The sequence below is a fragment of the Ilyonectria robusta genome (genome assembly GCF_021365365.1).
Source record: "Ilyonectria robusta strain PMI_751 chromosome Unknown BGZ61scaffold_28, whole genome shotgun sequence".
NCBI classification, from domain to species: Eukaryota; Fungi; Ascomycota; class Sordariomycetes; order Hypocreales; family Nectriaceae; genus Ilyonectria; species Ilyonectria robusta.
Window position 1 is genome coordinate 284,600 of NW_025764462.1, and position 15,176 is coordinate 299,775.

At 49.1% G+C, this 15,176-nt stretch overlaps 6 protein-coding genes across 6 annotated transcripts; 1 reads left to right on the plus strand and 5 right to left on the minus strand.

Moving 5' to 3' along the window:
- Positions 1 to 1,566: 1,566 nt before the first annotated feature.
- BGZ61DRAFT_301711 (uncharacterized protein) lies at positions 1,567 to 2,836 on the minus strand (the record flags this gene model as incomplete). The annotated part of the gene is made up of 3 exons (XM_046238695.1): positions 1,567 to 1,689; positions 2,116 to 2,613; positions 2,699 to 2,836. Coding segments are annotated over 3 exons (759 nt in total), but the record flags the coding sequence as incomplete, so codon positions are not given.
- A 1,099-nt stretch (positions 2,837 to 3,935) lies between these two features.
- On the minus strand, positions 3,936 to 5,015 carry BGZ61DRAFT_498567 (multiple-like 3; the record flags this gene model as incomplete). The annotated part of the gene is made up of 2 exons (XM_046251289.1): positions 3,936 to 4,680; positions 4,738 to 5,015. The coding sequence occupies 2 exons, from the start codon at positions 5,013 to 5,015 to the stop codon at positions 3,936 to 3,938; spliced, it is 1,023 nt and encodes a 340-aa protein (XP_046097717.1).
- A 524-nt stretch (positions 5,016 to 5,539) lies between these two features.
- BGZ61DRAFT_592853 (DUF250 domain membrane protein) lies at positions 5,540 to 7,668 on the plus strand (the record flags this gene model as incomplete). The annotated part of the gene is made up of 6 exons (XM_046256753.1): positions 5,540 to 5,874; positions 5,930 to 5,997; positions 6,053 to 6,058; positions 6,111 to 6,736; positions 6,807 to 7,061; positions 7,567 to 7,668. Exons 1-6 carry the CDS (start codon positions 5,792 to 5,794, stop codon positions 7,666 to 7,668), a joined length of 1,140 nt encoding a protein of 379 aa, XP_046097718.1. The 5' UTR covers positions 5,540 to 5,791.
- A 1,859-nt stretch (positions 7,669 to 9,527) lies between these two features.
- BGZ61DRAFT_461691 (CVNH domain-containing protein) lies at positions 9,528 to 11,168 on the minus strand. Its single transcript, XM_046247202.1, has one exon. The coding sequence runs from the start codon at positions 10,822 to 10,824 to the stop codon at positions 9,685 to 9,687; it is 1,140 nt and encodes a 379-aa protein (XP_046097719.1). The 5' UTR covers positions 10,825 to 11,168; the 3' UTR covers positions 9,528 to 9,684.
- A 1,545-nt stretch (positions 11,169 to 12,713) lies between these two features.
- Positions 12,714 to 13,213, minus strand: BGZ61DRAFT_484098 (ankyrin repeat protein; the record flags this gene model as incomplete). Its single annotated transcript, XM_046249562.1, has 2 exons — positions 12,714 to 13,114; positions 13,183 to 13,213. The coding sequence occupies 2 exons, from the start codon at positions 13,211 to 13,213 to the stop codon at positions 12,714 to 12,716; spliced, it is 432 nt and encodes a 143-aa protein (XP_046097720.1).
- Positions 13,214 to 13,736: 523 nt separating this feature from the next.
- BGZ61DRAFT_484099 (uncharacterized protein) lies at positions 13,737 to 14,822 on the minus strand (the record flags this gene model as incomplete). The annotated part of the gene is made up of 3 exons (XM_046249563.1): positions 13,737 to 14,422; positions 14,473 to 14,565; positions 14,648 to 14,822. The coding sequence occupies 3 exons, from the start codon at positions 14,820 to 14,822 to the stop codon at positions 13,737 to 13,739; spliced, it is 954 nt and encodes a 317-aa protein (XP_046097721.1).
- Between the last annotated feature and the right edge of the window lie 354 nt (positions 14,823 to 15,176).

A 15,176-nucleotide genomic window follows, 5' to 3' on the forward strand; every position in this document is an offset into this window, starting at 1 on the left:
GTTGGAAGAGTCTAACAATAATAAGAGATGAACAGCTCCTTTAGAAGCGAGAGCTGTATTCCTGCCCTCAGTACTCCGTAGTGAGGGGGGATATCTCGGGTCGGAGCCCAGCTGACACCTCGGGTCCGACTGGGTCGAATACACCCGGAAGTGCCGGTATAGCTTTGCTGAGCCTATAAGCCTGCGAAACCTAGGTATGCAGGTGCGAATTTCTGACAAATTGAGCTTCATGGACTCATACTCCAACTGCTCATTGTGTGTCGTGTTCCTTTCTTGACTCTATTTGGTGAGATGGAGCATTTGCGAATTGTTATGCCATGCTGCATACCCCACACTGCTAGCCTTTTAATTGGCCGTGACAGCCGTGTCCATAGATCCTCTCTTGGTATCTTATCTTATCTTCCCCTCCCCTGTATCTTATCTTATCACCTGAAAGAAGCCCTTCAGCCAGCATTCATTTGCTCTGTTTTCAGTCGGGACCCGCATCGTCGTTCCAAAAGCAGCACATGATTCACTTCCTGTCGCCCAATTTTTCCAAGATCCCAGAAGCTTACTATGCAATTATATCCAATGGGCTTGCTGGGTGTGAACTGCTAGTCTCGCGCTTGCAGGAGGGGAACTTGTATCAGGCGTCAGGTTCTGAGTAGTCGCCTCTATCGTCCCTGATGGGGTCCAGCCTTAAGTTACGTACGTGGGTCAGCGTGGTCGTTTTGAGCTAGAATATACCCATTTACACTATCATGCGATTTCTTGTCACATCAACCTGCTATTCCTAATGTCACTACTGGATAAGAAGGTGTATCTCAAGATTGGATCTACTCGTGGGAAGAAATCGCATCAAACCCCCTTCCATCAATAAATGCAATTATGTATATGTCAACACGGAAGTCAATCATGCAGCAAGATATTAGTCTTATCCATTCAAAGCCAAGTATAATTATAGTGACCGTCCATATCTTCTTCGTTTGCAAGATACTTTGCACTCCCGAAATTTGAAGCTATCACCACAGATATAACCATTCAACGACACAAATCGAGTCCAGAAGAGCTACGACCGCGCACTCCTAGTTGCACTGCGCGTCATCCGCGAGAAAGGCATGTGTACCTCTTTGATGGTCTTGCCGCTTGCCGCCTTAGGCGGTCGACCACGCTCACGCTTCTTCGGTGTTTCCTTCTTCACAACCCCGTTCTTGGGGGGCCGACCCGGCTTTCGCCTCGGTTCTGCAGGCTTGTTGAGTCTCTCGTCTCAGCGGCGTCCTCACCCATCTGACGGTTATGCGATCACGTCGACTGGGCCTTGTTATTTCTGGATATTCGTGCCTCTTCTTCAAGCCGGAGCCATTCAGGTACTCTCTCCCGCAAATCCAAGGTAGCGCCATCAGAATCGATCAAGCTAATTAAGGGTCCCGCATCCCTATTTTCATCCAAGTTGAGATTCTCCTTGCCTAAGTTTACCAAGTCAGCATCGTCCAAGCTGGAGGGGTTGTCCATGTCGGTGTCCAAGTCTTCGTCATCCCCCACGAGCCTCTCAAATTCTTTCTTGAAGGTATTTTTGCGAGCATACCGCGCCTCCAAATGCTTCATGACGAAGTCGCGATGCTGGTGGAAGGCATAGTCATGGATCTGATCCACGATGCATATCAGCTGAAACGCGCGACTGAAATGCATGACGTCTCCTTCCCATATTGTCTCCACCATCTGGTTTAAATCTATAGCCAAGTTTTTATTCAAAATTCAGTGACGGGGAAATATCTCATGCACTTACGCAGCCGTTTCTTAATTTCCATTTTGTTGGTGGGAGAGGTCTTTAGTACAGACTACACCCGTCCGTAGGGTAGGACCAGAGGGATAACAGAGGCAAAGAAAAAGTAACAACAGAGTTGCTTTTTAGAGGTAAAGGGTATTTAAAGCAGCTAATCAAATACTTCTTAATTACTGCCAAAAAAGGAAAAAGAGAAATAATATTAAGAGCTGCTATGACAGCTGCAGTAAAAGGAGCGTACTGGGACTTAAGGTCCCTTCTTGATTCGAAGAAGGAAAAAGCATGCCGTTTATTTTTCAAGCTGACTTAATACTTTAAGTAGGAATAGCCTAGCTAGCACAGGCCTCCCGTACCGTATTAAACTCCAGATGGACCGTTGGCCCCATCACACCATGCAGAAAAAACCTACCATTGTGAGCCGTAAGACGTGAACGCGAAGAGCTGATCTTTGTCGCTGTCGTTTGGTACTCCGCGACGTTGTTCGGATTTCGGGCCAAATCGTCCAACATGGCCATGTACACTTTGCACGCGTTATAGATCTGATTCTCGGCTTCCTCATGCTTCACAGCTCGCTTCTTTGCCTCATAAACTGCGAATGGAAAAAGGATGTCGGCCTTTCCCCACACGCCATCCATAATTAAACTATAGGCGGGATTATTCATCATTGACTGAAGGAGGGCCTGCGAAAGTCGTTTATCGGGTTGCTGGGTACTGTGGTCATCTTTGCAGTCAGTCGCGGTACATATGTATCCCCGCTTGAGGTCATAGGCGTCGTATGATTTAAGCCCCAGTGTCGCGTCTGGGATTCGCGTCTGGACTTCAAGTCGGCCATCATCATACTCCCTAGCAAACTAGTAAGGCCTTTTGTCCCTACAGTGTATCTGGTGTTAGTTAACTTTACGACGACATTGAGATATGCGGAGACAACAACTCTACTAACATCCTCAGCCCTTCATCATCCATAATCAAACCAAAGACATCTCGCCAAGCACTGACTTCGCAGCAGAACTCAGAACACGAATGTAATTGATTGGAAATTGCTCGCCTCTGCAGCTTGGACGTTCGGTCGTCCAGTTGAGCCTTCTTCTTCTCGAAAACCAATCTTGTATATACTTACGACCACATATTGAAGTCTTTCAGCGATAAAAAGGCCAGAGTTATAGCACTGGACGAGTGGTGTGATGCGTATTATATCTCGGTATGGCCAACGTGGGAAACGACTGTATAAAATTGCTTCTATAGCCGAAATATATAGATAAGAGTGTTAAATTAGGCAGCAACAGCACCCTGGACATACGAGCCAATTAAATAGGTAGCACATGACTCATTCGAAACGTTTGTTGGTTCTGTTGGTTCAGCTTGTGAATGCCATTGCAAGCTGAGGCAGCAGCGGCCCAATATGCGACCCGCGGATAGAGAAGACGATGGATGGAAGAAATGACATGTGTAAAGGGCAGTTTAGATTCGTCATTGTTATGTTAGTACTGTGGGTGATGAAGCCAGTTAGCTGACCTGAGCTCCAGCTTAATCCTGGATATTTAAGCCCGCTATACACGTACTTGCCTCGGTCAGTAAGAATAGAACTACCAGGCCCACCCTGTATGCGGTTACATCTCATACTTGCTAACCATTGAGTTATATGGCTTTTCTTCCTTACCTTCTCCCACTATCAACCGAGTATTAAACGTAAGCCGAGTGCTAGATGGAGGCATACTGGGAAGGTGCTTGTCCCAATCCTACAGTATGGTCGGAGACGGGAGAATCAAGATATATTCGGCTCGGTGATTCTTCCAGAACCTAGCTTCTAGTCTCACAATGGAGGTTTGTGTATACTGCCGTTCTCATCAGCCATCCTAGGATGGGAGACATAGTTGCTGGGGAGTAGTATGATGAATTCCGCCACTCAAGTGGCGCGAATGCAATAGGATATTTCTTTCTGTTCTAGTGCGCCTCGACATGCCCGTGGGGAGTAGAATCAAGTTCGCAGGTTGAATTTTGTCTGTCATAGTGCTTCTCAAAAACATACTCATAATTATCCTGAGCTACCTCATGTTTCTAACCGCTCCACACCGCGAAGCACATCTCATTAACGCTGCTGACGCCAAAAATTGATAAGATCCGATTTAGGTATTAATAATCACCAATCGCATTTCCATTATCCAAGAGAATTTTGTTACCAGATCAGAGTTCCACGTGTAAGGTGTCCTGTAGTGTTCTCCAAAGGCATGTATCCGAACATGTCTTTGAAATCGTTCACACATCGACGCCGAGTTGGTATGTAGTTTATACTCGTGCTGATAGCTACCGGGGGGAGCGCATTGAATGGCATAAAATCCCCCGTGGCCTGCATAGGACCGGTACACGATAGCATTTGAGCCATGTAGTTGAACGCAATATCATCGCAGTTGCGCACGCTGTCAATGTAATTCCGGATTTGCCTCATCAATCGGTCATTTGAAGAGAAGTAGTCGAGGTAGGAGATATGCGTGAAGAGCAGACCAGTAAGCATCAAGTTATAGTAGCCCAGATCAGCACAATTGTGTGTCACCAAACGCTGTAGCTCGTCCATGACGACACAACGGGAGTAGGCGCCGACGATCTGGTATTGGCCTTGCTTCCGCCAAGCTTGGAATGCAAATTCCATGTCTAGAAGCTCGTAGTGAAGGTCGTCATCATGGAGCAGCACGGCCTTGGTCTGATAATCCGGGTATGGGACGAACTTCATGTTCATGCTGTTGCGTGGGGTCTCTATGTAGCGCACCGAGACGTTGTGGGCGGATAGATAATTCATCGGTGGCTCCTCGTCCTGATTGTTCCATACTATCAGGATTTCATGCAATGATGGAACCATTTCACTGGTAAGGAATTCCAGGGTATCGTTGAGAATATATGGCCGATTGTATGTCAAGATTGTAATTCTGGCAGAACAGGCACATCAGTACTAGCTCAGTCTGCCCCGCAAAGTGTGAACGCACGTGAATTTATCATCCATCAGGTGTCGATATTTCGCCTCTGCGGCGTTCCATATTTCTGGCGATGCAACACGGGTCCGCTCCGGCCCACATTCTGGAAGATTGATCAACGATGATCCATCCTCTGATGGGAGCCATGAGACGGCCAACGGTGGCGCATCGGGGAGGAGGAGGAATAGAGTAAGGCATGAAATAAGGCATGAAACAGTAATCGCAAGGATATTGGTGGTTAGTCTTCTTGAGAGCCGCGGTGACAGACTGGCAGCCCATCCTAGCGTCATTGTGGTGGACTTTTCGTTGAGGTTCATTTTCAGCGGTTGTGATCGTCAGTGGTCCGTGGAAATTTGCATGGACGCTAGCTAGATTCTATACTTATTACGTAGTACTTACTAGGTACGTGTTATTCTCTCCGCTCCAAGGTCAAAAGGGAGGAAGCACTTCAAAATTCCCCCTGATTCACGAGATCCACGCTAATAAGCTTGGCTTCGGAAGCCGGCTCAGACTATTGGCATCTAGCGGCAAAGCTTTCCACGTTGAGTGCTAGCCAGGCACTACTCCAAAGCCTCTGCACAGAAAACCAATAGCCACTGGGAACGCCCACTTCGCGTCCAAGAGCTCACCAATTACCTGCTGCATGGCTGAGGAGCAGGAATGATTAGCGCAGCCTCGTTTAAGGGGCTGCTTTTCAGCACGCCTCGTACACAATAATAGTCAGGTAAAAATGGACTATTGGCATGGACATGTCGAGATGAAATTAATATCCCCACCCGAACAAGCAAAACATAACGCCTCGCCACTCACGATCAGGGGCTCTAGCCACAACGGGGCGCGGGACGCTGCTTTTTGTGGAATACGATGTTTCGTGGCGTTCACTACGTCGGTACATTCCACGGATTCTCAACCATTTTTCGAACCCCCTTGGATCACCACCACAGCCCTTCTCCGTCACTCTTCACCTTTGATGATTCAATTGAATCTTACATTCGGCAGCGGTGCTTGGATCAATTTTGGCGCATCGTCCCTTGCGTCGAAGTGATTCTCTATATCCCAATTCAACATGGCGCAGCCCGAGCTACCCGTTACCGCGGGCTCGACGCCGTCGCGTCAAGCATCGTCACTCAAAACAGGACTTTACATGGTGTTCGTGAACACCGCCGGGAGCGACTCCATGGATCTCCACTGACGAAAAATTCAGGGCCTGGATTATAACGTCAAACTTCACGATTCTGGTTAACAAATGGCTTATCAATGAAGCTGGATTTGGTAAGTCCCCCTACTGATTGTGTTTCTTGGCTCTGGCGCTAACAATTACTCTCAGGATATCGTACGTTCACGGAAACTATCCATGATGATTCGTTTCTAACTATTGTGCTCAGCTATTCTTCTAACATGCTGGCACCTCACTTTCGCGTCCATAGTCACGCAGGTGTTAGCCCGCACAACCAACCTTCTCCGGAGTCGTCGAAACCTGCCCATCAACGCCAGATTCTTCACGCGAACCATCCTACCAATTGGCATCGTATCATCAGGTTCCCTGGTTTGCACCAATTTCGTCTACTTCTACCTGTCTGTTGCCTTCCTCCAGATGGTCAAGGCTTCAACTCCAGTTGTCGTACTCCTCGTGTCATGGCTCTGGGGAATCGCGAATCCCTCCATGGGCGACATTGGCAATATTTTAGTCATCGTCGCCGGTGTCACATTGGCTAGTCTTGGCGAAATCCAATTTTCCTGGATTGGACTGGCCTTTCAGATGGTCGGCATCGTGTTCGAGGCTGTGAGAGTTGTCCTCTTGCAGGTGCTTGTCAGCGGCGAGGGCTTGAACATGGATCCTTTGGTTGGTCTGTATTACTACGCTCCGATCTGTGCAGCAATCAACTTTCTTGTTGCCTGTGTCATCGAAATCCCGAAATTTACTGTGGACGGCATGACCCAGTCTGCATTCTTTATGCTCTTTATTAGCGCTCCTGTTGCATTCATGCTGAATCTCACGAGCATGGCCTTGGTGAGTCACATTTGCGGTTCCTGTACTGACATTGAAAAACAAGGAAACTTGGTACTGACAAACATCACAGATTGGACAAACCTCTGCTGTTGTCATGTCTCTCGCCGCTATTTTCAAGAACATTTTACTTGTAGTTTGCTCTGTTGTCATCTGGCATACAACCATTTTACCCCTGCAAATGACAGGCTACGGAATCGGACTTGCTGGCCTCATGTACTATTCCTTTGGGTATGATCAGTTGATGGAAGGCTGTCGCCTCAGCGTCGCTTGGGTTTCCTCGTTTACGAAATTCTCATCCGATGAGAAGCACAACATTTCACCTACGGTACAGCGATGCTTGATTCTGGGATCGATATGTCTTCTCAGTGGTTGCCTTTTCGTGAGTTATCAAAAAGGTATGGCCAATTCATTGATAACTTGGATTTGGTCAACTTGAGAAGTTTCGGGGGATGTGGAGATCAGCAAAAATAGACATCTAGAATCAATTTCCATTCAATATACATTCAATCACATTTCCCTGCCGCATCTTGATCGAAACCCCAGGCCTCCAAGCCAGTAGTACTAGCCACGGCTCAGCTATATGGATAAGTCAGGGATTCCAAGACCCCGCAGATCCTGACGGTACATGAAATGGAATAACGTGGCGACTTGAACACGCCACCATAAATAGGCCAATGAAACATGTAAAGAAAGGCGGAAACAACTCCACTAAGAAACCTTTTACTCCTTTGTATCATTCTGAGTTACTAGTTTACTCCTTCATTCGGAATTATGGCTGTGCCTGGAATATTACCAATGAACGCAGCTGGATCTGGCATTGACGATACCAGAAGATGGTTCCCTACTCTTGCACTTGGTTGACGTACCCATCTACGGCTAACCCCTGGAAGGCCATGTTCAGGATCCTCGCCTGCAGCGTCGATAATGGTTGACTGAGCGTTGTTGTAGATAAGATCCATTTTCGGAACTTGTTCATCAACCTCTTCTTGAATTTGTTGATTTATGCAGTATCTGTCAATCTATATGTATTGAAACCCGAGGTTCAAGGTCGTCGTAATGGCATCTCTCATCGTTCTCGGTACCTCCTTGGGTAATTGAGTCGCGGCCAATAGAGTCGTGGCTGGCATAGCGAGAGGCCCGTCTCCCCAGACGTAACTGGGCGCTACATATTGCTGTCCACGTGCAGGAATGATGTGGCCCGTTTCGCAGTCGATGAGCTTGAACGACGCTATCACATCCAACCCAACTCAATCACCAGCCGCATCGCAGGTCTTCGTGTGATGTTTCGCACAGTACTGAAGCCAAGTTTTGACGAGCGAGAAATCTAGATGAGATCCTAGAATACGGATTGTTTCTTCGCCCTTTGTTTGGGGAACGAGGTACGGCATCCAGCTGCGGGGCGTCGGGACTAAAGGTAGCAAGTGCGTGTCAATGGATCCCCATCCTCTAATCAACATCCGACGGCTAGAATACGATCGCAGCATAGAAGTCCATAGCATTTTGTCTTCTGGGCGGAGAAATGTTTCCATCATGAGCTAGCATAAAATACAGGACTTGATTGTGTCCTTGTCAACAGGCGCATTCCAACCTGGTACTTCATTTCCCCGGTCCGCGAGATGGCTTTTGCGGAACACAACGTCAAGATTGATTCTCCGGCATCGACGACACAGCCTTTACCCTGACGAACGGGTAATTATTTTGCTTTCGGATGTGGCCATTGTTGGTGGTGCTTTTCGGTGTTGTGTCAAACATGGTTTCTGTTCGATCATGATACGCTTGATCATGCAATGCCATCAATTAAATAATTACCAACCGGGAGATAAATAGTTTCCCTCCTCCTGTTGCTAGACGTTGCGACCGATGTGATGGTCTACATAGATAAAACGACGCAGCCACATAAAAAGGCACACAAGACAATTTCGGCGGCTACTCACTACCACCTATTCGTAAGAAGGCGATGGGCGTCGTAGAGGCCTCAAAGCCGGCCAGCCCCCAAAGATAACCCCATGGAATGAAGGGAACCAGGTAGTTGGGAGACAGTTGGATTGTCGATAGAATTCCTCCTTTATTTAGATGCCCTTGGTGAAATCCTAAACGTATTTGCTACGTATTTATTCGATGAATCCCATCTAAGTTTTATCCATGAGAATAACACAATTACATTGGTAACCATGTTTCCAGCGTCTATTGTGTCTACCATTTTTACAATTCTCAGGGCAGGCTCAGCCAGGCTTTTTTTGATACCCTAGTACCAGTCGAGACCTTCGTTTCTTCCAGCGCAATGATTACTTAACAGGTGATATGTATTTAGCTGTGGACGCCCACCCACGTGGCCACCAAGCAGACCGTCCTGTGCCAAGATATTAGATGCACCCGAGGCTGACACTGGGCAACGGCATTGTGAATTATCTTTTATCACATTCTCAAATTCTCAATCGTTAAGAATGAAAAGGTATAAACTCTTCCTTCGGGTCATTGCTCATCCAGTCCAGGATGTTGAAATGAGATAAGCTCCAGAAGCTGTATAATTACTCTCCTAGCCGTAGGTGCTAAGTTGGCAAAACTGCAATCGATAGTGGTCCGACAATTTTGGTACGATGCAATGGCTCACTTCGATATCAGATATTGAACAGTGATGTCCGGCGATACTTAAGCTCTCTCGTCGAGCGTTCCAATTTTGCAATTTACGTCGGAAAGTCCGTACCCTATATCCGACGCTGGGTGGACATGGTCATCTTTTGACGAACACTTGGAATAAGTCGCCGAAAAATTAGATCATACGAAGTGAATTGCGGCGAGAAGAATAGGAATTTTCTAGGCACGTTTTGTCTTCGATATCCGACAACGGAGCACGGGACGAAGTACAGTTGGCTCAAACAGATTGGAAACTAGGCTATGCAATTTAAGACTCCCATCGGACCCAAGGCGTTGACCACACCATCTCCATTTTAAATAAGTCGCAGAGTGCCGTTGTCATTCTTGATTCTCTCATCCAAGACAATCGAGCTCCTCACCCACTCCCCGTTCTCACGACGCAGCTCAGCCTCGAGCTTCGACCCGCCGTCAACAAGACGGACATGTCGGGCAGACGACCCAAAGTTACCTCCACCGCCGCTGTGGCTACCGCCGCCGCCAGGGACCTGGAGGACATGGCCCGGGTAGATCAAGTCAGGGTTGTTGATGCCGTTGTGGCGGGCGATCTCCTCGAACGAGCAGCCGAAGTTGGCCGCGATGCTGCGGAGCGTGTCGCCCTGCTGCACCGTGACGGTGTTGGGGCGGCTGTGGCCGTGGCCGCCGCCGGACGACCAACGGAAGCTGCCGTTGTCGTTCTCGAGAATGTGGTTCAGGCTGATGGTGCTGGACTGGTGGGACCCGTCGTGTCGCTCGCACGATGCGCGGAGGTTGTAGTCGCCGCGGTCGTCCAGGTCGATGTCGCGGGAAGAGGCGGTGAAGTGGCCGGCATAGCGACCACCGCCGCGAGACCGAGAATCACGGCGACGACGATGCGACGAGCGGCTGGAACGGCTGCTGGAGCGACTGCGAGAGCGACTGCGAGAGCGACTGTTGCGGCGGCGGTGAGGGCGGTCGTGGTCGTCGTCTCTGCGCTTCTCCTCGTCCTTCCTCCGCTTCTCCTCGTCCTTCTTGTCGTCTCGGTCGTCCTTCCAGTCGGACGCCGCATCCTGCAGCTTGTGGCCGGCAAAGGCACCGGCGAGAGCACCGACGACGGCACTCGTCTTGCTGTGGCCCGTCGCCTTGCCGCCGAGTTTGGCTCCTCCGAAGCCTCCGGCCGCAGCGCCGGCGAGGGCGCCCATTACGCCGCGCTCGCCGTCGGGACCGTCGTTGTCGTCACGGCGGTCCCGGTGATCCTCCCGGCGATCGTCACGTCTGTCATCCCGCCGGTCGTCACCACGGGGAGGGTAGCCTTGGGGGTTCTGACCGTACTGCGAGCCTTGGTGCTGCTGATATCCGCCTGGTGCGTTATTGTAATAGTCGCCAGCGAGCCCCGCACCACCCGGCGAGTTGTCGTCTTGGGGACGTTGGTAGTCTCCCTGACGCCCGTAGTCATTGCCGTAGTTGTGTCCGCTCATATTGCTTGAATGTGGAGAAATGCAAAGTTGCTAGTAATCAGGATGATGTCGTGTCTAATGTAGAATAAAATAGCATTGGAGAAGAAGCCAGCTGGACATGGCATGTTTTATAAACGCAGCATCATGATTGCATTCCACGACTCCACGTGTCCCACAGTGGCTTGTAGCTCTGCCACAGTCGTATTCACCACCTGCAAACCAATCATACAGGGCAAAGCTGTCTTGGCTGAGACGTTGAGCTCCAGTGAGCGCTCCTTGGCAACTTTCGTACAACACTGCCACAGCACGCCACGTATGTACAAGGAGCTGTGTCCAAGCGGTGGAAAGCATAACATTGCTATTCTCCACAGTTTTTGCTCGGAATCCCGGCACGGCATTGCACAGCCATCTTGGCATCTTTATGCACTGTCATAAATAGGTGAGACGATCTACATCCCCTGCTAGCTCGCGGACTGGCCGAAGGTCGGGCACGACCGATGTTGCGGTCAACCTCGAACCAGGGATGTGTTCAGAGGGGAGCAAAGCAACTGGAAGAACAAAGCTGTCAATGATATGCCTTGATTCAAGATATAGCCACAGTACATACTTGACTGTCTTAGATACCGCGTTACCTTGGAGATAGGAGCCACAGACGCAAGAAATGAATCATCTTGAGGGAGGGGGCCAATGCGGCATGGACACATCTCTGAATCACTCGCTGCGTTCACCATGAAGAGGTACGCCGATTGATTAGACTGATTATTTGAAAGGTGTCGCGGAAACATCTTCGAGATAACTGCCTACTTTAGGTACAGCAATCACCACGACCAAATATCCACGCACCTGCATGCGCTCTCCAACTGGTTGCAATAGCTGCACGGCGTTCAGGGCCCATTCCTTTTCTCCACTGCCTCCCAAGTATCTTTGCTGAGTTGTTCCTGAGAAACCAAGAGCTCCACAAACTTAGGTTTCTCGAAGAGATCGTGAGCGTAATCAGCCACAATACCAACAATGATACCGGAATGCGCCATCCGCTGGTATTTCTTTGTAGGCGATGGCAACGACGCATCTGAAGCAGTCTGAATCCCATTGATGTTTCACCGTGAGGCGGAACTTTTCTTCGGCCAGGCTCTGTGAGCCCGGAATGCTAAGGCGCTCAGCTGTGGCGATTAGTCGCATGTTGAACTCCATGTCTAGATGCTTGCGACCGATGTTTGAACTATCTTTGTAGTTTGTAGAGATAGAAGGGAAAGGCTCCAACGATGATTGGGTTCTCATACTCTGGGTTTACAACTGGCGTTGTCGCTTCCTAAGCTTGCTTAAGTCGGGACTAAACGACTCTGTAGAGGATTCCCAAGAGCGAAACGCCAAAGGAGAACACACCCTTCGAATCTTCTGGAAAATTCCGGCCAAGTATATTGGCTGGCAAGAATGACTCGGTGTGCGTAAAAGTCCTTGATTTTGCATCGGACAGTCAAGGAGGCATACGTTGGACAGTCGAAATATCTGCCACTCGTGTAAACGGTGATATGGGGTGGGATAGCGCTAATTACCGGAGGAATCTATCTTGTTTCTCGCAGAAAGCTAGTCAAGACTGGATTTGTATTGAAGGCAAAAGTGTAAATATTCAACAAGTAGACAGCTGTCACAGGTTTCGAACGAGATTTTCCCCAATACGGTGGTCATTGCTCATAATCTGAAGGGCTGTATATAATCACAAGGCAATTTTACTACCTTGTCTGGATTGCAAAAATGATAAATGGGAAACCCGGTATGTGGAGTTTCCGTGGGTTTTACTACAAAACCTATAACAAATCTAAGCTCGTTCATTGAAGTAAACTAATCAGCCAACACCGTCCTTCCGTTCTCTTAGAGCGCCACTATGCTAACAAACAAACGCTTCCAACTACCTACACACTCTTCCACTTTCGAAGAACCCTCCCTATAACGCTGTGCCCCTCTTCATCAGCTAGCTTCGCCGCTTTCTCACATCTTCCCTCCAAGAATTCGGCCTCGCCATCATTCTCTAATAAAATGTGAACAATATCCAACCGTCCATACTTGGCTGCCCCTTCTAGCGCCGTCCAGCTACGAGCAGCAGCTTTAGCATTGACGTCTACTCCGTACTCCAGAAGCTGAACCACCATGTCCAAGCCCCCGCCTATTGCTGCGCACTGTAGCGCTGTTAGTCCGCCATCTTTTCCTGGCGGAACATTGACATCTGCGCCCCGGACGAGAAAATCTTGGACCAATTGGTCATTCCTCATCGACGCGGCTGCTTGTATTGCAGTCGCGCCCCCGAAGGACGCCGCTGGGGCATGTATGTTGGCACCAGAGTCTAGTAGGGTCTTACGGCATCTTGGTTTGAAGGGTCCGCACCAGCATCAAGCAGCAACTTGGTCATCTCCATGTTGTCTGAAAATATTGCAAGTCCTAGGGCATTGCGGGAAGTCGAAATCGGCGCAGCAGCGTTGACATCCGCCCCATTATCGAGCAATAGATCGACCAAGTCTACGTCTTTGCTTTCCACCGCATTTTGAAGGGCTGTGCCTCCATAGCTTCTGCCTGCGGGCGCATTAATATTGGCACCCCACGTCTATAGCAGCTTGACCATTTCTATGCGATTTGGCTTCGGTGATTCACAAGCTACCGTCAGAGGCGTTTGTATATCCCTCCCATTGACGTCGGCTCTTGCCTTCAAGAGTAGTTTAGCCATGTTTAGTTGGTTATTGGCGGTTGCATGCATCAGTGCTGGTTTGGAGTTGCTGTTCCAGAAAAACTTTGCCTGCCTTAACAGCTCGTCCACGTCACCTTTCAAAATTGGACAAACGACATCCCAGGTCATCAAGAGGCACCCCAGCTTCCAGAAGAAGCTCCACAAGCGCAATCTCTCCCCCATTGGCAGCGGCTGGCAATAATGCGTGCGTGGGAATCTACCAGGCATGTGTCGCTTCTGTGGCAGCTTTGATCAACATTTCCGCAATCTGAGGCTCTCCGCCCTCGCGTTCCAGAGCAAACTGAAGAGCTGTTGAAATACCATCGCCAGCAGGCACTATCATGTGAGGGTTGGCCCCATAATCCAGCAACAGCTTAACAAGTTCTGTTTGTTGCTTTTGCACAGCAGAAAAGAGTGGCGTTACTTGGTCATTCTTCGAGGCCAGGTCGCGGTCTGCGGAGAGTCTGTTGGGGTCTGCGCCTCTAGCAAGAAGTGCGCGGGCAAGGTTAATGTTATTGGGTTTAATAGAAGCGTAAAGAAGATTTGAAGAAAACAACTCCATGGTCAGACCCTCGCCTTGATTAAGACCTGTGATAGCCCAGGTGATCCCATGCTGATCAGCCCAGCGAAGTAGATTTGTCGTTGCCTCATCAGAAGTGAGAGCATTTGAAGACATGTAGATGATGCAACGCAGCAGGTGGAGAAGGGGCTCCGATTGAATGAGCTGCTTGGGATTTTCATTTCCTCTCCATTCGCTCAGATTTTCTTCGAGCCTCAATGGTACCGTTGGCTTCCCTTTGTGGTTGTCTAAGATGTTGCGAAGAGAGTGGATTTGATGGTTTTGCCCTCCAGACGCAAGGGCTTGGCCCAGGCGACTCATCAAATTGTCTCGTAGAGGAAGTACTAATAGCGGTCAGCAACTGCAGCATTCTATAAAATCCGCTTCCTCTTACATAATTCTTCAGCTAACCTCTGGAAATGTAGCCAAGGTGCGGTGTTCAAGAAGACGGCGACACTTTGGGTAGAGGGTGGAGTTCGAGCGACGACTAAAAGCAAGGGCTCAATGGGAACATCTCCATTCAAGTTAGTTCCTGATCGCTTGTGCGTTGTGCAGGTGGGGGTTGTTACTTGGAATTCCAACTCGGTTTTGGAGGTAGCCGTATCTGCTAAATTCCTTGTTCAATTTCTTTGTCGAGACGACTTTTCCGTTGACGAGGAGGTCCGTTTCCTTTCCTGACCTCTTCCGTTGCTGGACCAGATCTGTAGCATGCTTCCATTGCTCGCTGGTGAAGTTCTTTTCCATGCCCCAGTCCTTTAGCTTGCGCACGTATTGCAAATGCTGGATCCGGATCAAGGTGGCTTCTGAATGCGCGAGGGCTCATATCATTGCGCAGCTCATGCGACATTGTCCACGTCGCTCCGATATCAACCGCATCGTCATTGGCCGTGTCCAGAATTCTCCTTCTCCACTACTTGTGCGTATCCTGCAAGTTGCAGATGGTGATTCAGTATGCTGAGAGATGCTATTAGGCTTACTCTTGGATTCCCCTACACACCGTAGCGGTGTATAGTTAGTTCTATCCAGAATTTTCTTTCTCCACCTCGCGTACGCATCCTGCATACTATTCATAGAGGGCAATCCCTCTGCTTCCTCTAA

Excerpts from the sequence above, each read along its gene's own strand:
- BGZ61DRAFT_461691 (XM_046247202.1), bottom strand. The coding sequence starts at position 10,824 with ATGAGCGGACACAACTACGGCAATGACTACGGGCGTCAGGGAGACTAC.